The 25,730-nt window shown below is 45.0% G+C and overlaps 1 protein-coding gene across 4 annotated transcripts; it reads right to left on the reverse strand.

Moving 5' to 3' along the window:
• Positions 1 to 2,536: 2,536 nt before the first annotated feature.
• On the reverse strand, positions 2,537 to 24,134 carry LOC135245079 (ubiquitin thioesterase ZRANB1-like). 4 transcript variants are annotated; one of them, XM_064317891.1, is made up of 10 exons: positions 23,787 to 24,134; positions 19,205 to 20,076; positions 11,570 to 11,757; positions 9,508 to 9,661; positions 8,864 to 8,935; positions 8,277 to 8,475; positions 7,862 to 7,982; positions 5,953 to 6,082; positions 4,625 to 4,854; positions 2,537 to 3,797 (listed from the first exon to the last, which is right to left on the reverse strand). In XM_064317891.1, exons 2-10 carry the CDS (start codon positions 20,013 to 20,015, stop codon positions 3,579 to 3,581), a joined length of 2,124 nt encoding a protein of 707 aa, XP_064173961.1. In that variant the 5' UTR covers positions 20,016 to 20,076; positions 23,787 to 24,134; the 3' UTR covers positions 2,537 to 3,578. The 4 variants fall into 4 exon arrangements, with proteins under 4 accessions (XP_064173961.1, XP_064173964.1, XP_064173963.1 ...); XM_064317894.1 differs by having other exon boundaries at positions 11,675 to 11,757; positions 23,787 to 24,133; XM_064317893.1 differs by lacking the exon at positions 23,787 to 24,134 and adding an exon at positions 23,562 to 23,762.
• Between the last annotated feature and the right edge of the window lie 1,596 nt (positions 24,135 to 25,730).

Below are 25,730 nucleotides of genomic sequence, written 5' to 3' on the forward strand. Positions count from 1 at the left end.
GCAAGCAGGTGCCTCCACACAGGTGTGGTTAATTGGGCAATTGAGCGATTAACATCTCAGAATGCTCAAAGTGATTAAGACTGCGGGACCTGTTGATGGTTTATGAGGAAGAGAGGTTAATTCAGAGGAAAATGCCGAGGGCAGCTGTGTTTGAATGCTCAATTGTGACATGCACGCATTGGTTTGAGATGCAAGGCAAAATTTCCAAGAAACTGAATTTGAATGTAAATATCAGTCCAGGGCGTGAGTTGGCAGTTTCATCAAGAACGTTCCCTCGGGGACTTCAGTGATACTATGGTTGGCGTTTCCTTTGCGTTGGCACTTGTATGTACATTCAAACAGCGTTGGCATGGTACACATTCATTCTGTCGTCTATGAACATGACTAAGAATCTAACCTGCATTTGGCAGGCCACACCAAGACTCAAACCAAAGCACTGCCAACTTTTGAAGCCTTGCAAAGATCTCGATGAGACGATGGCCGTGTTCGAAACAGCTTACTTGCCTATTGAGTATACAAGTTGCATACAAGTTGTATACAATTTGTGTACTCAACAGTAGGCAAATAAGCAGTTTTGGACACATCCCAGGTTTAAGCAGTGGGTGACATAACCTTAAGTAGATGTATTGCCCGGCTCTCTTATTTGTATTTATTTATTTTTTGCTTTGACTGTCTATTTTAGCAGTGAGCCTAATGCTCTGGGCTATAATTTGTCCAACCACAGTGACTTACTCTATTCCCCATTACCTCTCTATTACAGTTTACCCAGCTTTAATTATGGATGCTGGGCTGGCCAGCTGAGGATGGGCTCCCCTCCGTAATCTGGATCTTCCCCAGCTTTCTACCCTCCTGGAAGAAACCTCACATTTTTGTTCAGACTTTCCCCATTTCCTGCTTTACCTGTAAAATATTAGAATGAATGAATCATTGCTTCTATATAAAACTTTTCCAGATGCTCAAAGTGCTTTACAGTGATCAAGGGAAACTCACCTCACCCACCACCAATGTGTAGCACCCACCTGGGTGATGCACAGCAGCCATTTTATGCCAGAACACTCCCCACACATTAGCTAAGGTGGAGAAGGAGAGCATTTTTAGTCAGTTAAATCAGGGGATGATTAGCTGGCAGGCTGAGAGAGCCAGGTTGGGAATGTAGCCAGGGAACCCCCCACTCTTTGCAACGAGTGTCATGTGGTCTTTAATGACCAAGCAAGTCAGGACCTCGGTTTAACGTCATCCGAAAGACGTAAAATCTAAAATCTGTAAAATGTCTTTGTGACAGTGCGTCTATAAAAAGTGGCACACAGATCGAATTTAATTGATATGCAACTGCTGACAAGCATGCATGTTAATATGGTGGTTCTTTAATCTTTAATTTGATCAGTTAAATTATTTTTTTGTAATCATTTGCAATATAGCACAATATGCACAATGTGAATAAGGGACTTTTATTTTTCATGGCATACATAGCTATTTGTGATATAATGTGGCTTAAGTGAATAAATAATCCCTGAAAACATGAAGTGTTTTCAATTGTGGTTGGAACAAAAACCAGCAGGAATCCCCCAGGACCGAGTTAGAGAACCAGTGTGTAAACATTGCCAATCTAGGGAGAACAGTAGCATATACCATCGTATATGCTACTGCTCAAGTCCAGACAACACTACTCATCTGGCAGCACACCAGCCGGATTGATAGACGGGCTGTATATCACATGTACGGACTGTGTGATTGAGGAGCTGTATATCACATGTACGGACTGTGTGATTGAGGAGCTGTATATCACATGTACGGACTGTGTGATTGAGGAGCTGTATATCACATGTACGGCCCGTGTCCGACAGATGGGCCTATCACGAGAAGCGTGTGCCGCACACCATTTCTGACATTTGCCAAATACATTCAGAGAGCATGTTGGGACGCGTCTCGTACCAACAGCGACAAAAACTATTTTAAGACCCAGCTGATTTCCAAATTAAGTATCAAAGCAACATGCTTTCTGGCTTTGAATGCTAATAAGAAATCATCTACATGCTTAAGAAAAGGCAATGGTTTCTCCCTGTTGTTGTACAGCAGTTATTTTATTGTTTGGTTAAAAATGACACTGAATGTCGTCATTCATAGTTACCCGTCCGTTTCTCCTTAACCCAGATCCTTCCCCAAATATAGAAAATGACCAGGTAATATAGATTACCCAAGCGCTCAGACAGACTTTACATCTAATGCATTAAAAAACAAAGCAACAGGCCAGTGATGTTCAATCTGTGGAACGGGCTGAAGGAACAGAACCAGAACCAGAACCAGAACCAAAACACTGAACCCACTCCACAGAGAAACACCTGATTTGGCTTTGCTTTGGTTAATGTCACCGTTGTCAAGTGTTGAATTATAATCCATTAATTTCAAACTCAATCTAACACAAAAACAAAGAGGATGCATATTAAAAGGAAACAGGACTAAAAATATGCAGGATGGTGTGGTGATGGAACACGTTAAAAAAATAGTGAAAAGCAGAAATATGACAACACGAGAGGGACACGAAGTGATTATAATTTAATGTTAATTAATGTTTTGAATGGAGAATGTGTCAGGCGACTCTTCTCTCCGCCCCACCCCCAGCCCAAAGTAAGCACCAAAAGTTGTAACATCAAAATGAGGTACTCAATCACACAAAACGCAAGTAAACTTGTACAGATTTGTTTTCGTCACAGCAAGAATTATATATTTTTTGTGTGAAACATAAATTTCAAGATCTGGGTTAACAGTTAAACCAACATAAAATTGGGGGTGACCAAACACAGAGGACCAAAAGAGTACCTCCTCATGGAATTCATAATCAGAATAAAAAGGACTTCCAAGGTGGGCAGAAGAAAGAATCGAACGACGGTGATCTCTAATATGATCTTTATGCTGAAATGGGGTATTCCTCCTCTTAACTTCATAAATGTCCTTTTGATTCAGCAAGTTGTATAATTTATAGAAATCCTCTTTAATAAATGTGCAGTACGAGTATTAAGTGTCCATACTATACAATATCCTCGTGGGACAGTGGACTAGAGCAGGGATATGCAGGGATGCCACGCTGGATTTTACCCCCCCAAAAAAAGTGAGTCAGTTGAATCGTCAACTTAAAACGGAAAACAATTTCCAAAATCTAAAGAACGTTATTTGAGAAAAAAAATGTGCTTTTTTTTAAGTGCCCACAATGAACTAATACAAAGATTCCATGTTCCTTCTGATGCTGGTATTTTCCTATTATGCAAGTTCTTTAATAACCGCATGCATTATATTAATGGATAAGGGTTTATATACGGGGAGGGGAGAGGGATTTTATTTTAAAGATGAACCGTGATTTCTGTGAAATCAGAATCCTTAATTTCAAATTCTGTTTTGCAGAAACATAGTTCCCTCAGTCTTAAGTTTGTCCTCTTATTTAAAGGTTTGCGTGGATTTTTGTACAGTTTCCTTTCTGAGTACTTCTGTAAGATGGCGAACGATGACCATTTTTTCACCCCACTGTGCATCTCTGTTTTGTCCAGCTGGGGGGGGGGGATACACACTCGTGGATACCTTCCCCTTCACTCATCGTCGTCGTCCTCGTCTTCCTCGCCGTCGGAGAGCGTGGGGCAGGGCCGGATCTGCCGGTAGCCGTCCAGCCACTTCTCCACCATCTGGGTGACCAGGGGGTGGTTCCTCCGGCGGCAGCTCTTCTGCAGGGCCACCAGCACCCCGCCGTCCGTCACGCAGCAGTCCAGCCAATCACGCAGCAGCTTCTCCTGCTGCTCCTCGTTCCCCAGCTGAGGAAGACAACGCACCCGCTCAAAACGACGCCACACTGAGGATCGTTACGCTCTTACACTCCCACCATGAGGTCACTGCATGACATCACGTTCAATTCGGAGATGCTCTCATCCAGTGAGTTACAACACAGGAAAAACACGCATTCACCTGACTTATATGAGCAACAGACCCCGAAACAACGCTCCCCAAGTAAAGGCGCACTGTCACTCAAGCACTAGAGCAAGTGAACTATACTAACCAAGAACGAAAAGTACAAATACCAAATTCTAAAACTACTGTGAGTCTATACACTCCAGGTGCATCCAATTCATGAAACCCACAGAGACAGAGTCATGCTCAACAAGCAGAGCTCTTTGCTCAGAATTACTGTTAATCTACGACTATGTCAACTAATCTCATTAGGCCACTGCAGCCATGAGAACTTCAAATCTGGATTCTTCTGACTGCATCTGGCTTTCAATATGGAGGGCAAATATATTTATAACTGTAAATGGACCTGATTTACAATTTCCCCTGTAACTGTTTATTTGAGAGGTCACATATTTCACATTTATCAGTGGGAAAAGCAAGAGGGAGGCAGGACCATGACTTTTAAGGGAACATTTGAAAAGGTTAAAAACGGTTTTCAAAACAACATTAATGGTGTCATGAATGGTTTATCTTGCACTGGATATGCGTTCAATTTACACTGAAGGCATTCACACATTTATTTCTTTTGGATGTCCATCTTCCTCTCTATTTCCCAGCTTACAGCTGAAACGCACTGGATGTTTGAAACATTAAAACCTTGTTTAGCTTCCCAGGTTCATGCAGGAGCACTCACCTCTTGTGCAGACAGGAAGTGTATGTGTAATAACTTCCTCTCGCTGTCCACCAGTGGGAGGAAGGTGACTGTGACATCATCGTCAGTGTTGAGGTTGGCGCCGGCGCCTCGATTGTCGTAGCCTTCGTTCTCCATGGCAACCAGGGCGGAGAAGTGGCCCCTTGTGTAGCCAAGAGCGATAGGGCTCTTCCAGCAGAAGCTCCGTTCCCACAGCAACGGCAGGTACACGCCTGAGGGGATGGGGGGTAAAAATGTTAGATCCAGTCCAAGAGGGCTTCTGGGGCTTCAGTGTTAGCGCTTGATTGAGCTCTTCCCAAATTCTGTGACCAAGTTAGAGACCCTGCAAAATCACTTTCATTTTTATTCACTAAGACGCTAAATACTGAAATGCACCTACTTTTCCCCCCAAATCTACAATCAAATATGTCACTGCTAAACATGAGAACCAGAGGACTGACTGTGTCAGTTCTGTAATGGATATTCATGCCCACTTCTGATTGGCAGCTCAATAATTGGTTAAAACATAAAATCCCATGTTACTTATGCAAGAAACAAAGTCTCCAAAAGAAACTGTAGTGAGCCAAATTCACCTGCAGTGGGCAGTATAAAAGCTTTGGTACAGTAACGGTGTACAACAGAACAGAACAAATACACGCAGTCCAAAAAGGTCTTGGAGCAAAGAACACTGAAAGAGTCATATTTGGGGAAAAAACAAATGAAAAACCTGCACACTTAACTAATGCTCCACAGAGAAGTGGTAACTCTTTTTTTCCCACCACATGGCCATTCATGTTTTGGCTTTCAACAGAAGCACTTAAGTAAACTTTTTTCAGCACAAATAGCTGAAGCAGAGATGAGAATCGGGGGACAGATCAGACTGCAGTTTCCTCCCCCCGTTTCCCGGGAACAATAGCCCAGTGTGTGCCCGTGCTGGAGCTCCTCGCTGGTCGTTTGGAGCTCTGGTGGCAGAGTGTGTTTTTAAAGGGGGTCATTTAGGAGCCAGGCTGCTTTCACAGGGCCTGCTTTCTGATTGGCTCACTAGGATTCCCATCCCCAGGTGCGTCTCATTAAACTCTCTTTAAAACATGCAGGGCAAAATTTTAAAACTCTGAGCGCCCTGCAGCATGGATCACGGGTGAATGTGCTAAATTCTCTGTAAGAACATACATGAAGCCGCTAACTTTGAAAATGATTGTAACCCAGCATTTAGCTACAAATGAAGCCGCTAACTTTGAAAATGAGTGTAACCCAGCATTTAGCTACAAATGAAGCCGCTAACTTTGAAAATGAGAGTACCCCAACATTTAGGTTCAAATTATGCCACTCACCTTGAAAACGAGTGTACCCTAGTGTTTCGCCACGGAAACTCTTGTAATACTTCACTCCGTAAACTATGATTGGTCTACGAAGAATATGTGCAAGAACAAAAATATGAGTCTGTTCCAGACTGGCTCCTGGCTGCAGGGAGAGAGAGAAAGAGGGGGAGGGAGAAAGAGAGATTTAATATAAAATAATAAATACCAACAATTAGCTCAATCACACATCACATTTATACAATATTAAATGGAGTCTGGTTTGAAAACGATTCACATATTTAAATGTTCAGTGAAAATGGACTAATATTTTACACCACACTTAGATGTAAACACGCTGACAGTACATTTCCATGAACTGGACCTTAAAGCTCGTTACTGCTCTCAACCAGTTTTAATTATTTTTGCTAGATTAAAAATGAATCGATTAATTATTTTATAATCACTTGTCTTATCTGTTCCGTGAGTGACAGAATCCCCTCTCATCCCTCTCTATCTCTAGTAAAAATCTATTTTATCATTACACAGACAATGCTTTTAACTTGTTAATCGCCTGCTGATGAAACACTGCACAGTCTCCGAGGACGAAGAGGGCACAGACTGCGGTTAAAACTCAATTTGGGAAACGTGAGCATTTTATGTCTGCACTTACACCCCGTAGAGTCTGCAGATTAACCGGTCTTCAGCCGCGCTCTTGCTCCAGGGAGCGAGCGGACAGAACGGAGAGGGCTAACTGAGCAGAGCGCCATTCCCATCCAGAAATAATTAGCAAGCTAACGAGCAAACGCCGCACAATTTGGGCAAATTGAATAAGAGGAAAAACAGCAACGGAGACGGAAACAGCTGCTGACTGGTACAAATGAGTCATCGTCTCATAATTGCGCGACTGTGCATCAAGTAAACAGAAAACAGATTTGGAGCAATTACCAGTTTAAAGAACAAAATGTGCGCCTGACCCAGTAGCCAGCAGCGTGTGAAAAGGGATTTATGCTATGCTGCACTGCCAGTGATCTCCAACTCTATACTGGCACCAGTTCACTTCAGGAAAGACCGGTCTGTAAAGAGCCTCTGTATTCAAATTTCAGAAGACTACAGTTAAATTACGCTTTGCATGTCCCCCGCGACTGTGGCTACCAACAACCGCAGAATTTAGATCAAGTTAGAATCTTTCAATTGTTGATCATGTCACATTTAAATTGTTTTCTTATTAAAACAACCAGCGCATACTGGATTAGCAGACACGTGCTAACCAGACATTAGACAGACGGATCTGAAAAAGATTCACAGAACCAGTGAGACGGGTAACATTAGAGGACCGAGTCCCCCGTCAGTGCAATTAGCCTTGTTCCTGTCAGTTAGCCTTTAGAACAGCTGAACCAACATGGCAGTGCTGTTAAAGTCGTACACAATGCTCTGCTCCCATGTCAGAGGTGCTCTCAAAGGCAAGGGCTTCTTTCATCTCTTTCTGAAGTCTATGTAAAGTCCACTGCATTGGCTCACGTCATGCGTTTAGTGTGTGTGTGTGTGTGTGTGTGTGTGTGTGTATGTGCATTTAGCGTGTACTGTTTTGTGTGTTTAGTGCGTGTGTGTGCATGTGTATGTTTAGCATGTGTGTTTTGTGTGTGTTCGTGTGTGTGTGTGTGTATGTGTGGGCGTGTGTGCGTGCGTGCCTGTGCATGTTTAGCATGTGTGTGCATGTACGTGTGTTTAGTGTGTGTGTGTGTGTGTGTTTAGTGTGTGCATGTGTGTTTAGTGTGTGTATGTGTGTGTGTGTGTATGTGTACGTGTGTTTAGTGTGTGTGTGTGTGTGTGTGTGTTTAGTGTGTGCATGTGTGTTTAGTGTGTGTATGTGTGTGTGTGTGTATGTGTGTGTGTGTGTGTGTGTGTGTGTTTAGTGTGTGTGCGTGCACGTGCGTTAGCGTACCTGACTGGCCAGGGACAGGATGAAGGCCCAGTCCTCCTTCCACTGCTCCTCCCGCAGAGAGAAGTGCAGGCCGAAACTCTGCGAGTACCACGACTCCCACTCCTTCCACCGCATGTAGAACCTGCAGCCAATCAGCACAGCTCAGTCAGCTCATCCACCCAATCAGAGCCACCGCGGTCACACCAGTACAGCACAAATTATTCACCCAATCAGAGCCATCGCTATCAACCCAGCACAGCACATCACAGCCAGTCTGTTCTTCATTAGCCACCCAGGGGGCTTTTCCCTGGCGCAGCTGTCCCAGGCTTGCCTTTGCAGAAAGCCGAATCCCAGGGTAGACTGGGAAGCACACGGCGGAGAAGCGGTGTGTAAAACGCCACGCACAGGCGCACTCTGGCCGCGGCCGCGCCCTCACCAGTGCGAGCAGTCGTGCAGGCTGTCGTGCAGGGTCTTGCGCAGGACAGAGTCCTTGTCGTAGATGCCCCAGGTGGCCTGCAGCACCGAGTCCAGCAGGCAGTCCCCGGCGGTGCGGTTCCACAGCGCGTACAGCCGGCTGTCCAACCGCGTGCACAGCTCCAGGGACCAGTTAATGATGGGCGACTCCTCCTCCAGCTCTGCGGGGTGGAGAACGCATCGCTTACACGCCCATTCACTTCCTCCGACCAACCGGAACGCCCCCCCTGCGGCCTGCTTTAGACGGGTAAGTGGGTCACATGGTGCCCCGGTACCTCACGCCAGCCGCATCACAACGCTCCAGGCAGGGACGCGATATCCAATAAGCCTACATCCTAAAACTCTATCGGCCTACTTACACCACGAGCCAAGGGATTGGTAAGGCCTCAATTAAAACTGCTTCAGTGTGCCGCCTTTTCTTTATGGGTAACATTAATGCAAAGGTGGTGCCAGTTGGTCATTTTTAAATAATGGGCGGGGCTCTTGTGACAAATAAGTGTCAAAAAAGTTAATTTGGGGTCTTAAGTGTTGTTTTAGGTGCCCTCCTACCTTTCTGTACGTCCCGATCCAGCACTTCATCGAAGAGTTTCTCCTGAACTGCAGGGGGAAGGTCTTCAATATCTGCAATCAACAAACAATGGTTTTCATTTAAAAATATATAAAAACAAAATAAATGTGTCATGTACAATGTCCATGAATGAACGAGGCAGGCCTGGTCTCTCTAACTGGCTTCTGGCCATGCTCTGGACCTGAGTGCAGGCTTACTGAGGTAATGGGAAAACAGGCATTTTTTACACATTCTCCCTTTAAATCAAACCCTGCTGCTAAAGCAAGCTAAATGTTCACCATGGTTATTTCACTGACAGTTCAGACATTTTTGGCCAGATCAGTACAGCAGTTACTTCTCCTGCGACTTCACATGCTAATCATTTCCAGAAGTGAAACATACATTTCCGCAGGAGGGAAAAAAAAACGAAAAAACAAAAAACTTGTTAATGGGAAACTAGAAATTTTTAGTGTTGTCAAATATTTTTGCCCCAGCTGTGTAACGTGCATGCTAAACGCTCGCGAACACAAGGCCCTATTCTCTGGCTCAATAATGAACGCATTGTAAGAGTTCGGACTCTTGCAGGACAGAAATGCGTTGTGGTTGAGGAGGCGTGGCGGTGTGGGCGGGCCGGGGGGCGGGGCACCTGCGGGCAGGGTGAAAGTGACGAGGTCGGTGAGGAAGTAGCAGGCGAGGTCGCCCTTTCGCTGGTGCAGGGAGGCGGCCACCTCCCTGCGGATCTGCTCCGTCAGCTCGGGGCACACCATGGCCGGGATGCACTTGGCCGCCTGCTGGGACACCTGGGGGGGGGAGAGACACGGCAGTGAGCCCCCCCTCTCGCACCCCTGTCTGTGTAAGGAGGGCCCTTAACCCTTTAGGGTGTGAGATCACAGATGTGTGATTAGAATATTCTTAACTGAACATTCTAATGCTGATGTGATAATCACTTCTGATAATCGAAAGCAATGGAGTTCTAGAACACTGACTTAGAATTTTGGGGGGGGGGGAAACATTCCAAAAAAACCTACTCTTAACAGGGTTAAAGGGCAGGGTGCTTTGTGCCTGAGACAGCAGACTTTTCAGACAGGTCATTCACTGGTTCAATGACACCACATAAACCTTCCAATAAGAGCAGTCAGCACAGGAGAGACTCTTCGCGGTTTAGGCTCAACCGTATGACCTTCTAATAAGAGCAATCACCGATACCAGATCAGAGGAGAGACTCTTCATGGATCAGCTCGGGGATGCCCAACCCTGTTCCTGGAGGTCTACCATCCTGTATGTTTTCAGTCCAACCCTAACAATGCACACCTCATTCAACAGCCAGAGATCTCGTTGAGCTGCTAATTAGTAGGATCAGGTGTACATAATTAGGAATGAACTCAAAACCTACAGGACAGTAGATCTCAAGGAACAGGGTTGGGCAGCCCTGATTTAGCTTCTATTATTAATTTAGAGCTCCCTACCCCCCCATTAGGGCTAACAGCTGCTGGATTACACTATGTATGGTGGCTTTAGCTACAGCAAAGGCAACTGAAAACACGCACAGAAATGCTATTTTGCAGCACCTTCATGAAGATAATGGCTGGAAATCCACTTGGCTCTTTATCACTGGCTTTCTACCACTTTTCAAAGGCAGAAGTTACAGACTCCCTACCTTTCAGCACCTGTGTGTGTGTGTCTGCCATTAAGTACACCTGTTAGACTGCTATTCAATCAAATTTCACTGCTTTCATCCCCCTTTTCAAAAGACCTGCCTCAGAACACAAAATGAGCACGTTGGCACAGACCCAATTACTGGATATTCATTCTCCATGGCAACTATTTATAATGTGGCATCAAAGGGCAGATCACTGACGTGGCAAGAGATAAATTAAGAGCTCATTACACCTGGGGAAATGCAATTTTGCTTAGAATGACAGGCAGTAATCCTGGGGAGGGGGAAGGATAGCTTGCGAAGCCGTGGTTTGTGTGTTTTCACATTGAAGACAAGAAGAATGGGCAGAAGACCTTCCAGGCACTCGCTAATAATCATCTGCCAAACTGGCCTAATCCACTCTGTGCCAACGCCAGCTCCTAAGGGCCAACAAGGTAGCAATTTGAGTAATCCCGTATTTACCGCTAACTGCGCGAGCCAACCCAGCTAACATCCAGGAAGACGTACTGTAGGCACTCCGGCTGAACAGCATTACAGAGGGTTGCTTCTTCAGGAGGCTGTTAGTCTTACACGCCCTTCATCCCTCCATAAAATCCAGTTTTCTCTTCAGTTTTAAGTATCAAAATTATAAATGATGGCCTTTTCTGATTTACTCTAAATGTGAAGTTAATAAGCCACCTTTCCAGCATGTCAATCAGGAAAATGGTGCTACATGCTATTCTGGTGAGCCTTATATACTCTGTAACAGGAGTGTATCTAGTCCTGGAGGGTCAGCTGGTTTCATTCAGAACTTAAGTCATTAAACCAACCCACTAGCAGGCGAAAGTGTTCATGCACCTTGGTTCAAAGGCCTAAACTGGCTGCTGACTAAAAGGAAACTACAAAAATGTACAGTCAATCTGGTCCTCCAGGACTGGAATCCAACACTGCTGCTCCATAGCATCACCATGGGAACTCAAGCTAACTGAAGATGAACTACCAATCTGAGGGCTGCGCATCCCTCTGTGGGCGTGTCAGTTTCGGCAGGTGCCCTTTCTCCCCTTGGCTTTACCTCGGTGAGGAGCACAGCCAGCATATCCTGCCTTTGGAAGCGGATGGCCAGGTGCACCAGGGTGAAGCCATCGTCGAAGGCCGAGGGCCGGTTTAACAGACGCACCTCGTCCGCCGTCAGCTGCCGTGCAATGTCGCCCCCCGATGACTTGTACGTTTCCACGGCGGCCAGGTCACCCTCCACCACACCTGCAGGACGGGAAGGGGCGGGGTCAACAAGCCATGCCCGCACGCACAAGAGGCTCAGACAGCCAGGCCCACACATACATCACAGCCAGCCACGCCAGACATTGTTACAGACTGCCCAGACGATCGGCCCCTCGGGGGATTTCCATTCTCCACGATTCTTAACTACAAGAGGTTCCAGTGAGTAACAGGAGTTTCCCAGGCTTCTGAACGTCTACTGAAACTGCACTTGGTCAGCTACAAACCCCTCTACAAATTTTCACTATACACATCCCACTAGAATGCTTCAATGCTAGCAGCTGGCATGTGGAACTTTCAAGGATAAGAATACAGAGAAGACCATCCGATTGGTCAACAGTTATACCTATGGCAACGCCCACAGACAGTCCAAAATAACTCGCTCATGATCACGTAGGTTATGAGACGCCACACGAGTCGTGACACCTGTTTTGACAGTCATGGGGTCAAAAACATAAAGCTCATTGTTTTAAAGATCACCACAGAGGCCCTGTCACGCTCCTCTCAGCCTTTGTTTACGAGAACAAAAACACGTCTCTAGACATGGTTTGAGATCATTTTCACAAATTTGTGATCAGCTTCGTTTTCATCTCCTTGGCGACTGCCACTGTATAGTTGAGCATGGTACTTAACCTGAACAGCACCAGTAAAAATACAGATTTATAAACAGATAGTATGTATATAAAATAATATGAAAGATGTGTTTAAAAAGTTGCTGTGGATAAGAGTGTAGGCTAAATTCCTAAATATAAAGTTTAGGCCAACGTGCAATATGCATCGATCAAAAAGAGCTAATTTTCTTCAATGTTCTTTACAAGCTTTTTTGTTTTTATTTTAAAATTTAAATATTTATGCTAGCCATCATGAAGGCAGCTATTCAAAGCAGCATTTGACTCCATTTAAAAACATGCCGGTTCTTCGCCCGAGCTACTTTGCCAGCGGAGAGTTTTATAAGCCCACCTGTGGCAGCTGTTAGAGATACTAATCACACTAAATCCAACAAAATGCTCCATTTATTTAAACCGCTAAATTAGATTTGTGTTCGGTCTCCACTGTGCATCTGCCAGCGAGGGGCTCGCGTAGCAACAGGCAGTCGACAGCTGAACGGGGGCTCCGCCGTCAGACAACGCAGAACCGCGAACCGCGCCGTAATGCTGGAGGATTAGCGCAAGTTTATCCGACGCTGTGTAACCCATCCTGCAGCAGGGGACAGACACAAAAATGAAGATGTGTTTTCACCGACAGACTCGCCGCTCTCTTTCCAGCTTCAAGCCATCTGTGCACTAGCGATGATACATTTTGACCAGCAAAAAAAAAATTAACTAACAATGTTGTTTTTTTTCCACATGCATGTGACCATTTTAAGAAACTGTAGCCGGAGAGAATTTAAAGGGCCAGCCCTCCGGAGCTTTCAAAGGGTCCGAGTAAACTATGCCTTCCCTTTCCTGGCGCTGATAACAAGCGGAAACGAAAAATAATTCAAGGGCTAAACATGCTCAAAGTTGGGCAGGGTAAGTAACATTCCTGGTGTGCGCTAGCCACCATTTTATGGAACGTCGACAAATAAGCCTCATATCGCATGTTGTGCTTTATCCTGGACAGCCATTGTTCAAATGTACAAGCAAGTCATTATTCAACAACTACCAGGGACAGACAATGAATCTCATTCACTCGGTCAGGGAGCTGTGGGGTCCTGTACCCGCAGGGGAGGGTTTGTTTGGCTCTCCGGTGCTATCAGTCTGCTAATATGTAACCGGAATGATCCCGGCCCTCTCACACCGTGAGGACGCTCTCTGGGTTTGACTAACCTCCGCACCCAACTTCCACAAAACGAGCGGTGGCAGTTTTATCAGCCTTTTTGTTACACACCTTTACCTTTTATTTCAGACAGAAAACATATAACGCAAGTGGAATAAAATGCCAGAATGTTTTGTAGACATGAGTGGAAAAAAGAAAAAATTTGTGTCAAAAAAATTAAAATAAGCACCCCAAGTTGCTTTAGGGAAAGAAAAAAAATTACCTTTGGACCTGTTCTATCAGGTCTCTGCAGTTAAGAGGCCCATAGAGAGTTCTAGAACATAAAACACAGTAAAGTGCTGGAGTGGGTGTGCCAGTGATTCAGAAACCTGCTGCATAAAGGAAATACATTTTATGATCAGTTGGTCGACCAAATTTCCAGAGTTGCGTAAAAAACATAAACCTTTTTAACGTTTTCCAGAAAACTGAACATTTGCTTCAAGCTCCAAACGAACATCTGTGTTGAATAATTGCATTACATTATTAGCCTTTTAGCATGCGTGTGCCCACCAGCATGTGGAACGCTTTAGCATTCCTTCCTGGGAAAGGCAGTCCACTTTGACCTAGCTGGTTGATAGAAGTGTAAAATTCTGAATCAGGCATCATTCCAGAATATCCAATAAATGCTTAACAGGGTCAGATGTGGTGGCTAAGGGTGGTATTGCACATGGATCGTCCCAGTGTCATGCCCCTGAAATCATTAGGGAACTGTTCATTCTCTCTGAAATCTGGGCAGTGCATCCTTGAAAGACATTCAGTAACATTTGACATAGACCTTAAGTATACCCAAACCGTGCTTGGAAAATATTCCCTAAGTCTGTCCACCTCACCTGTTTTGATCTTTAACCGCACAGATCAAAGGGCCCAAAACTCAGCTGGGTTTGCTGTGCAGTGACTAGCTTTAAGATTAGACTAGCGTGGGCAAACCCTGCGCAGGGACAATGCCTCGCTCTCCAGTCCTGGCTGATGCCTGCTTTCAGACCTCTCTCTCAGGCTCAGCTCAGCTTACAGAGAACCGCCCGAGCAGCCGGCCAATTGCTGTAAGGGACGCGAACCTGAGCGCAGGTCATGTGATCGCCCCCGTGGGCCTCCACCTCAAAACGCAAGCAAGCTGTCCGGCCCTGTGGGCCGGAGCCAGAGACGCAGACCCGCCATGGCGCCCCGTTTCCTCCGTGTGACCCGGCTGGCACTGCGCCACAGAGCACAGCACCGAGCATTACAGCGGGAAACCGCACCACTTCCTGAAACAGAGCAGCGGCCGGGCCGGCCCACTCGCTCCCCTCGGTTACCATTCAAACGGACTCTTTTAAGTCACGCCAGCACTGCACGGACAATCATCAGAGTGAAATTCTGAGCATTTCCCATCCCAGGAACCAACAAGTGCGTCACACGTACAGGAACAAGAAAACTATTTACACAGAGATGCGCTGTTACTTTCTCCCACACACACACACACACCACGCACTACAAAACCAAGACTGGAAGAATGAAAAGTAAATATACATATACATCTTTAAATGAAAAACCTTTTAAAACAAGTATTATCTAGACACTTAATATAGAACAGTGACTATGAACAATAATCAATTTCTTTCTTTTTAATTCTAGTCTAAAAACCCCCTTCCCCCATTTCATTTCATCCAGCTGCCTTCCTCTACATTCAAAACAATGCTTTTCAAGACCCCCGCAAAAACTTATCTGACCGAACAGGCTAAATACAAGCTTAAAGGGGCTTTCCATTTGACTCGGTACTTCATCATAAGCAGGCGGAGCACAGAAGAGCTGTTAGTGAAGACAAGGCTGCATCAACACAGCGGGATCCAGAATCCCACGAAGAAATGTGTGAAGATGGGTCCTTAACTATCTTTCTGGCATAACTGCTGGACTTTGCAGTTCTGAGACTGATTACCACTCTCCAGGGGCCAGCTGCCTGCTATCAGAACATCAGAATATGACATTCCTAAGGCCAGGACTGAAGTGCAACGCATGAGTAAAAGATGAGCAATAAAAGTTGACTGAAAGTGGTTTTTAGGTTAACTTTAACCACTGACGCACGAACCTGTTATCATTGCAATTTCCATGCATTTCTGTAAATACGTGTACGTTAACTGCAGTGTGGGTGATCAAACAGAGAGAAAGAATAATGTAGATATTTGAACCAGTGCATGCATTAAAAACATGGTTTTAGCCATACTGCTACGGTCAGTGATCATGCGCAAATCTTCCATTGTGGGATAATGATTAGCAACATGCTCATGTTCCTATCTCAGAAATGTAGAATGTCTAACCGGTTCCTGCAACAACCTTTGACTGCATTTTAAGGTGGTCTGCTAGAGATACACACCAGTGAGGCCACTGAACCCCCGCTCTGGTTAAACAACCTTTCAAGGACAAGAGAAACGCACCTAGAGTCCCAACATGCCCAATGCGCTGACGAAGACCGTATAGCACAAAGACACAATGCATTAGTCAGTGTAAAAATGAATATAAATATGACACTTCTCTAAATCTTCATGCACTGAAGAGTGCAAGCTTCCATTGCCTGGCTCTGAAAATAGTTTTGTCACGGCGTTCCAAATTAACTAGGCATGACACAATGGAGCACGTGCCAAAGTCAACTGAAAAGAAACTTCTTGGTTACTCATATTTCAGAAACTCTATGGGTTTTGGAAAAGGATCTGTGGTGAAAAGGGCTGCATATTTTTGTTGAAGGATTAGGGCTTGTGTAACGTGAAATGCAATTACATCCATAAATGGGCTACTTCTGCGAGACACGCGCTCGTTCGCCCAGTTTTCGAACCCCAGGTAGACTTCCTTTCAGACGCACACTGCTGCAACCGCGCGGCCTGCAGATATTTCAGTGCTGCGATCAGGTTTCAGTTCCACTTCATCGTTTTAAAGGAACTAAATTTCATACTTCACATTTTTCAGACTGTACGCATTCCTCAAACTAGAACATCGTTAGACTAAACCGACACTCGCCCAACTGCAATTTTTCTGTTCTGAACGTTGACAGAAGTTGTGCAGCGTAACATGAAAGGCACCCTAATGTTTTGGTCCAGGGGAATGGCAGGCATTCGGCAGTAAACAATTCCAATGGGCTCACTGCGGTCTGCTGGCTGAAGAGGAGCTAGATAAAATCCCTTCACAGTGCTGACGAGAAAAGGAATGAATCATTTCATCTGACACCAGGGAGCAGTTTGGTAAGAGGGTGCCCCCCCCCCAAACAGAGTAAACCATGTGACCTCAACAGTGTGCCTAATTCCAGCACCGAGACGAGCATCAGCCAACCCCCCCCCCCCCTTTAAGATGTAAAAGAAAATATGGATCCAAATTCATAGCTGGCACAGTTCTACATGTAATGTGTTTAAATGTAATGAGAATACTTGTTTAAAATGGTCTTTTCTTTAAAAAAATGATGTTTATCTTTTCATCCTTCAATTCTCCTTGTCCAGACTGCCTGTGTGTGTGTGTGTGTGTGTGTTGTAGGACTGACTCTGTGTAGCCTTCCCTGGGTAACTATTGATTGGCTGGCAAGAGGGAAGAGATGGAATTCACTGAAGAAGTTTACTGAGAGGGTGGGGCCTATTTCTTGCCTTTCCCTTCCACTATTTACCAGCGGCTCTCTGCTGCACAGATTGACACAATTATCCATTACGCACATTCTTCCCTTGCACATAAACATCAAGGATAGAATAACAGCACACAGCAGAGAATGAGAGAGAGGGAGATTGTTTACAGTAGAAAGCGGCGTAGACACCTACAGACCCACACACACACACATCGCAGGGCGAAATCGCGCAGCGCGTACAGCTGCTGGGACGGAGGTCAGGACTGCGTGTTTGTGGCGGTTTATTCTCGTCTCCTGCACATGACAGGAGTTATTTTTACCTCAGGTGGCTGAGGGCAGGGCAGTGCCTGCAGCCAGGCCTGGAGATTTAAGGGACCCGGGGGCACCCACACGCCCGTCCCTGCTGCCCACGGCCACGGTAGGGGCGGCTACTTCTCTACATCGGCCACTTAACTTCCCCCTACTGCTGATTACCTACACAATCCCTGCATTCTCCACCCGCTTTCATTCCCCAGGTCATCACTACAGAGCACAGGTCTCAGTTCACCTACCCGGTCAAATAAAGGCTAAATATTTATTTCCAAACAACCACACAGGCCAAATCCCCCCCCCCCCCCCAAGAAAAAAAATAATTATCTTATTTCATCACCCCTCCACCAATCATTCCACTTATGGAGTCACTAGAAGAGCTCTAGATGTGTCTCCTCTGCTTGCAGGTGCGAGGCTGGCTACTCAGTGTATAGCCTACATGGCCAACCATGGCCCTGGACCCACATGATTCGCCAGTTAGGGGGAGGGGATTTGATTTGGTCGATTAAGTTGTGAGTGACAGCACGGCCCCTTGGCAGGCTGGATCAGGGCCCTCATGTCGTTAAGCTAAGCCAAGGAGACTGCCGTTCGAAGGCTGGGAGAGGTGAAGATTTGAAGACGTGCACTCACTGACGCTGTCAATCTAAAAACAGGTCAAACCGCAACACCACCACCGGCAGCCATCTTCTGCCTCAACTGCGAGCCGTGGGCTGACCGTACGCCCGTCTGCGGTAGAACCGCGTTTACTGCCCGAGCGACACGCAGCGCGTGATGTCATTGTCAGCCTAGAGTGGTTAGGGCCAGTGCATCTTCAGCTCAGTTAGGCACTGTGGTGATGTTCACACACAGTTAAAACGGGCTGAGAAACCAAGTCTTACCAAAGGGGTCTGACCAGAGAGGATCATTAGGCAGAAAAAAAGGCAGAAAAAAAACTCATTCTAATTAAAAACATGTACGTGCAGACCATTTAAGTGCCACGCTGACGTCTCTGGCTGGGGTTCTTACAGGAGAAGCAGGGAGCTTCCCAGCCGCACCGTCCAATGTGATTTAACGCATTCTGCCCCCACACCGAAACGCTTCGTAAGAGCACAATGCCATGTCAACACTGTCGATCTATGTACTGTGTTGCTATACTGGCTGGCTGCCAGTTTCAGCCCCGCCCACCCCACATACCCCAAACCCCACACTACAAATGGAGCGCTTCAGTTGGCGGTTCACATTTCTATTTCCTGTGCCTGTACACTCACAAAGGACAAGCTGCAGGGCCACGTCTCCAAACCGTTTTCAACAGTAAAAGGTCAGCTTTGGGCTGAGAGTAACTACCAGAGTCGGGTTTTACAAACAGGCCACATACTTAAAGACCTTGGTCTTAAAGACCAATGCATAAATGCTTAAGAAAATTTTTAAAAATGTTATGAAATCAGTAGAGGAAATCTGAGGAAAAATAAATACTCTCATGCTATTGCGTGCAAATTCATTGAATGCATTTACAGTGCCACAGGACTTTTAATCTAAACAAACAGAACACAAAAAGGAAGGTGTGTAAATGATTATGTACTGAAATGCTCCAGTGACAATCCATACATAACAGCAGATCATAGTGGTAGTAAGAGAGAATACAGCCACAATGGTGACGTTGCTTGCTATTTTGGATCCGTTAAAAGCACATTTTTGCATGTGTAATATGTACACATGGACATGTCAACATGGGTACTGAGGCGAGTAAGGCTTTTTCCCTGCCACAGGTAAACTCACCTGCACAAGCATTGAGAAACAACCAGTCCGTTTTCCTCATTCTGTTCTTAATCTGCTTTAGCTTTTTAAAGTCCACCTCCAGCTCCTCCCTGGAGCCCACCGCCCCGTCCGCCAGCTCGATCCTCTGGAAGTCCATCTTGAGCTCCCCCTCCCTGGCGGAGGCGGGGGGCGAGCGCCTCTGGCCCCCGCTGCAGCCGCCGCCGCGCCGGGGGGCGCGGTCCTGCTCGTTCTCCGCCTCGCCCAGCTCCACGGGCTCCGGCCCGCAGGGTTTGGGCCGGTCGCACACCACACACCTCTGGGTCTTGGGCCAGTTCTGGTACGTGCACGTCCCGCAGGTCCAGTGCAGCGCGGGCCGCGCGTTGAGCCGGTTCCGGTCGTTGTACTCCTCGCAGGGGTCCGGGGAGGGCGGGGCCGGCCGCTGAGGGGCGGAGCCCGAGGTCTGGGGGGCGGAGTCGGTGGGGCTGCGGGCGCGCTGTCGCTGGCACAGGCACTGGGTGCAGCGGATGGCCCGGGGCCAGTTCAGGTAGGTGCACATGTGGCAGGACCACTTGCTGCTGACCTCGCCCGTGCCGGACGTCCGGACGCGGGGCCGGGCGCTGGAGTCCGGGCAGATGAGCAGGGTGCTGCCCCCCTCTGGGCTGGAGGGGTCCCACTCGCGGCAGGTGTCCAGGCCCGTGACGCTCTTGAAGGGCTCCTCGGTGATGATGGCCGGGCCGGGTTTGGGAGCCCGGCACATGGTGCACTTGATGGCGGACGGCCAGTTCTCGTACGTGCAGTACTCGCAGGACCACTTGCCCCCCGGCTCCGTCATGGTGGAAGGGTCACCCGGCGCCTCGCAGCCACCGTCTCCAGAGCAGGCACAAAACAGGCCGCTGAAACAGAGGAGCATGCATATTCATGAGCGCCTGCATAACCACCAGCCCACACGCATGACACTACACTAAATATGAGGCCAGTGCAGATAACCGCTTCTCCACTGGGGAAGGGGGGAGGGGGTTGCCATTTTAAAATTAGGATGTGAAACCCCCACACAAAGTACCAGCAGTCTTCATTTCAGGTAAACTCATTTTGCGGTTAGGAGATGAAGCATTTCGTCAAGCACCTTGAGAGCTGAACACATGAAACACACTATATATTTTAATAAAACCCTAAAATAAACTAACTTGGAAAACTGAAGCGGTACAGATAATTCTGCACTAAAATAATTTCTCCAGTCTTGTTGTAACCCTGCTCAGATCAACTTCATCTCTAAGCCAAATAATAATTGAATTATTTGGTTAAGAAATGTTCTTTTATATCTTGGTAACTTGAAAAAATATTTCCTCCTAAAAATTTAAAAACCATAAACAAACCAAACGGACTAAAGGTGGGTTCACACTAAAAAAATGAAGAGTCCCAATCAACTTCATAGACCAAGCTGCAGCCTAAATCTAATCAATATCAAATGAGACAAACCCAGCATTACAGCTAATCACGTTAGGTAGGTGGAGCTGGTGGACCATGTTCAGGATAATGTCTCTGAGAACAATACTGGCTAAATGCTGTCACCTGCTTTCTGTTATTACAAGTAGCACTTCATTAGCTAGTCAGTTATTTATAAAATATAGCTGCAGGGTTCACAATTAGGTTCTGACACCTTGACGGCATCACTGGCATACTTCTAGTCAAGTCTAATAATTACATGCTAGCTGCATTAAAATGGACAGAGAACACCCTGCCAACTTAGCAGATCATAGCCAATACGTTCACTGGCTTTTTGCAACATTGTGAAGTGCGATGACAATGCATATGACAATGCAGCCAGATATAGCCAGCTACAGACGGCAATGCCTCGAGGGAAAAAAATAAGCCTACAGTCAAATCCAAAAGCCAGTGTGAAAGCTAACCAAACCAGTTTCAAACTGGCGGTGGGGTTAACATCAAATTAGCATCCAAACACACTGTGGAAAAGCAACTTAAAGCACTATCACACAAACAGTACAGGAACACACAGGTGCAAACAGGAATGTAATGACAGCCATTTACGTACCGTTAACTCACGCTGCTACGAAAGCCAAGAGTGTTCTTCAAAACTTTATTGGTCTTTGAAAAATTAAAGGATTAACTTCACACTAAAATGAATCTTGCAACCTCATCAGGATAAGGAAAGACAACAGACAATTTAACGGTTGGCAAAAAATCCTGAGAGAACAGTTGCTGAAAATGACTTACATGAGTTCCGATAAGTTGTATTCAGCAACATGAAAAATGACACCAGTGAAAGCAACCAAAATGACAGTGGTTTTACATTACATTACATTACAAAATGACAGTGGTTTGAACCGATACAGATCTTCAGCAAACCAAAGCCTGTGTGTGAGGTTAGACAAAGTAAATTCTTGTAGGCTATTTCCTCCAATCCACAAACTGCTGGAGACTAAATCTGTGTTACCTGGTTACTGGGGCACAATGAAATTAAATACCAGGGCAACACACACCACATTGGCAGGATTCATTCTAGCTCAATTTAAGGCCACTGCAAAACACAGTACTGTGAAAGTGTTATGGTATACACAGCAAATGTTTATATCATATTTCAGTCACTGAAACACTGCTGTTCCGATCTTACAGAATACTTAGAGTAAAATGTGACGTTATGACAGCGTGTTCATACTTCATAGACTGATAGCCCAAGCCTTATCTCACACCATTTTAAAAATACAGTTTGTGAATTCTCTCCACCTTAAGGTGATTTGGGGCCATGTCATTTCTGGCATTCTGAAGGTCAGGAATAGGTCACAACCATTCCCTCCAATAAATTTAATCCTGACGCCGAATCATCTGCAAAACTTTGAAGGTGGACACTATTACACTGGACATACAGCTGACCAGGTGTGTGGATAATTAGCTGTACGGCTAACATATTGTGCAGAAAGTCGAGTTACAATACATTGCAAAATATTGATATTCTTCTTGCAAAACGGGTTTGAAAGGCTTGAAAAGTTCACAAACTGCCATGAACATCAGCCTTTTGTCGTGCAAAGTTCATCCTCACACCACTGAAAACATAACCCCACCTTCGTTTAACAGCCATTTCTGGCCTCCCATTTCTACATGCACAGTGCATACAGCTAAAGTTAACTTAAATAGCGGTATTGACCTAGACTGTGGGCAGAATACACAAAAAAGAATGTTGAATATGCAGGCCGAATCCTTCCAACAGTTTAGACCCTGTGTCACAGTGTCACTTTCTGACTGCTCGCGTGTAACGTTACATACAGACAGTTCATATCATTTCCTCAGCCTGCTGTGCAAGACAGGGAAATGATATGCACTGAGCTTAAACTTTAAGATTTACACACTGTGGACTATCATCATGTTTAATCAAATATCGCTGGATAAATAAATCAATCTTGGGCATTTTAAGTAGCCATTTAGTGGTAGCAAGCAGCTAGCGGATTACAAAAATAGCTAAATCAGGTGCCTGGTTAACGTTAACTTTAGTAAAAGTTAGGATGGTAAGCAGCTTTGTTCAAATAGCGAAGAAAAAAATTTGGGAGAAATAATGTTACTGTAGCCGACTTAATCACTACACAGCGTTTTTAGATGGATAATATTGTGCGACAGTGGAACAGAGGAAATTACACTTGCCATTTGTCTTATCAACACAGATATAGCGTTTGGTACCGCCAGCTAGCCAGACATGCACCTTAACTTTACTTCAAGCAATTTACTGGAAAGAATATATATACATCAGAAACATTTTGCAAAAACTAAAAATTGAGTCGTTATTAATACGCAGCTATCTTAACCACATTAAACTCCAGTATAAAGTTGGGACAGGATTATTTCATAGCTAACAATAATTATAATAGCTCTAGCTAATAATTACAGTAAATTAGAGAGTATGAAAAGCTCGCAATAAGATCGCGTTACTTATAATTACTGTAAGTTAGGAACTGTATTAAAAGCTAGCAGTGAGATAACGTTTACCATAATTAGTCTACTGTAGTCTAGCTAGTGAAGTTAGTTGCAGCTGTTAGCGAGCAAGTTATCGATACGTTGTGGTAACATCCACCGTTAGCCACTCTCAGTAAAGTTATTAGCCAGGGTCATTAGCAGGCGAACATCACGGACAGACCGCTAGATAACAGCTTCTCTCGAAATTCAGCATTGGGATGGGAAGCTGCTTTCAGGTTGCCCGGAGTGTGAGCTAAACTAATGTTTGTGGCTACTGTGACTGTGGCTGGTGCTGGCTAGGCAGTTAGCAAGAGGATTGGATAGCTGGATTGTTAACAACTAGCTTGCTACCTCGGAGTCTACTTTCCAATGTCATGCAGCTAAGGTTAGCTAAATGCGGACAGACAGCAGCACTTACTTTGTTACTTTGTAAATGTGTAACGCTAGCTCACCAACCAGAAGTAAGTTGGTCCCATTGATTTCCGAAATTGATAATCGAGTAACTTGGCTAGCTATTTGAGTCGGAAATAGCAGCAAACTCGAACACTAGCTGACCTATCCAGCTAGCTGCCCAATTTACGTAATTTGTTATTAGTCGTTAGCAATGTGTGTTTGGCAGCCAGAGAGCGATCAGAGGCCTTACCCTTTCCTGTGTTTATATTCTTCACCCTGGCGTTCAATCACAACAAACCCTCCGCCAGCTGCCCGGTCCCCAAGTCCTGTCGGGATTTTACAACCAAAATCCAAATTTCACTCGGATTATTTAAAGCCCTTCTCTGATTTCATGCTTCCCCGTCTTTTCCCTGGACAAAGACAGCGGAAAGGGCTGCCTGGGAAAGGGATCCCCTTTCCGCCTCCTTCTCCCCAGGTTTTTAAATGATTTTAATCCCCATTTTCCATTCTGCCATTCCGTCTATATCTCTAATGGCGGCGATGGGGAGACGGGAGAAGCCCAAATAAACCGTACCAAAGGAACGGGGGTACCACCTGGAGCAGCTAACAAAGCTGATTGGATATTTTACTGTGCGATTCACATTGGCCTATCACAGCCTTGTTCTCTCCTTACCAATAGAAATTGTTTTCTTCAAAGATATTTTACGTTGAAAAAGCAGATATGAAACAACAGCTCATAGTCGCCGTCTTGGCTCAAAAGGTGAATTTTAACATGCTGTATGTTTCCCATATACAGAGCCGCAATGGCGTTCGATTCACATACTCAAGCTTACCGGTGCAAATAGGATGATGTCATCGCTGAAATACTGCTGCAGCAGTAAATCTGCAGTGAGAGATAAATAAATAAATAAATAAATGAATGAAAAAACGATTGAATTTATTTATTAAAATGAAGTGACAGGGAAAGGACAAATTTCTAAGATGAAAATGAAGAAACCTGAGCCCAAGTCCAACATCCAGAATGACTGATAATGAGATTAAAAAACCCCAAATCTTCTTTTTAGACACACTTCTCCAACAGAATTAAAAGCAACAACAGCAACAATAAGAGAATGGTAAATTTACTATTTGGTTCCAGTTTCAAAATGTAATTATTGTGATTTCTTATTGATGGTATACAGAAAATAACCTGAAAGTGTATTCACATTTGCTAAGGGTTCCTAAGTAGTCACAGGATATTGTCAGTGGTTGTTCCATATTTATGAAACTTTCCACCGATTTACATTCATGTTAGACATTTAGCAGATGCTCTTATCCAAAGAAACTGACAGTTTTTACCTAGTATATTGTGAATGGATTTTACGTAATATTTATTTATACAGCTGAACATATACTGAAGCAATTCAGTGTTTAACCTGCAACCCCTGGGTTACAAGCCCAGTTCCCTGACCATTATACTACACTATCACCACTACAAGTCAAAGGAAGACAAAATGTTACTGAAAAATATCACTATCACATTTTGCAAACTGAAATGAGGTTTTCTGGGGTGAAACACAAATGCATTCATTTTTTGCATTCAGCATAGTTCAAATTTATATGTGGACACTTAGTTAATCAGTCAATACCTCTTGTAATAGTTCTCCAATATTGCTTGTGGTCCGTACAGGATATGACATCATGAGGACCTTTCCTGGCTTATAGATCCTGATGGCACAGACACTTTTCTACAGATCTGAAAAGTATGCTGTTAAGGACATGTTGTGTAGTGTCTATTTGTCTCTGAATAGTTTACTCCTCACATGATTCTTGAGTTGCGTAAATCATGTGTGATAATGCTGTTTCCAGAGCTACGTCACACAGACAATTTGAAGGTTTGTGATGCACAGACATTAATTTTCTGATGTAAAATTTGCTATCATGATTCCATTTTCTAATGTTAAGTGTTAAAAACTGGACATAACACTGGTGTTTATCTCAAATTAATGAAGGAAAAGGACATGGTTGTGATGCGAAAGGTGTAGGTTCCCAGATTTTTTGTCCCCTAACAAAAAGAAATATATGGCCTACATTGGCATACATAGATATGTATATGAGCTATATCCATTCAAGTTCAGTATTGCTTTTCCTAGTAGTCTGTAAGGTCATGGAGCATTATTGTATATTATATCCATTTTGGTCTTAAGTTAGGCTA

The sequence above is a fragment of the Anguilla rostrata genome, chromosome 18 (genome assembly GCF_018555375.3).
Source record: "Anguilla rostrata isolate EN2019 chromosome 18, ASM1855537v3, whole genome shotgun sequence".
Taxonomy (NCBI): domain Eukaryota; kingdom Metazoa; phylum Chordata; class Actinopteri; order Anguilliformes; family Anguillidae; genus Anguilla; species Anguilla rostrata.

What these genes read in the sequence shown, in the direction of transcription:
- LOC135245079 (XM_064317891.1), bottom strand. Translation starts at nt 20,015, where the DNA reads ATGACGGAGCCGGGGGGCAAGTGGTCCTGCGAGTACTGCACGTACGAG. An exon ending in TCCTGTCCCTGGCCAGTCAG is followed by an intron (nt 6,083 to 7,861) that starts GTACGCTAACGC and finishes CTCTCCCTGCAG; the next exon opens with CCAGGAGCCAGTCTGGAACA. An exon ending in ACTTCCTGTCTGCACAAGAG is followed by an intron (nt 3,798 to 4,624) that starts GTGAGTGCTCCT and finishes TGTCTTCCTCAG; the next exon opens with CTGGGGAACGAGGAGCAGCA.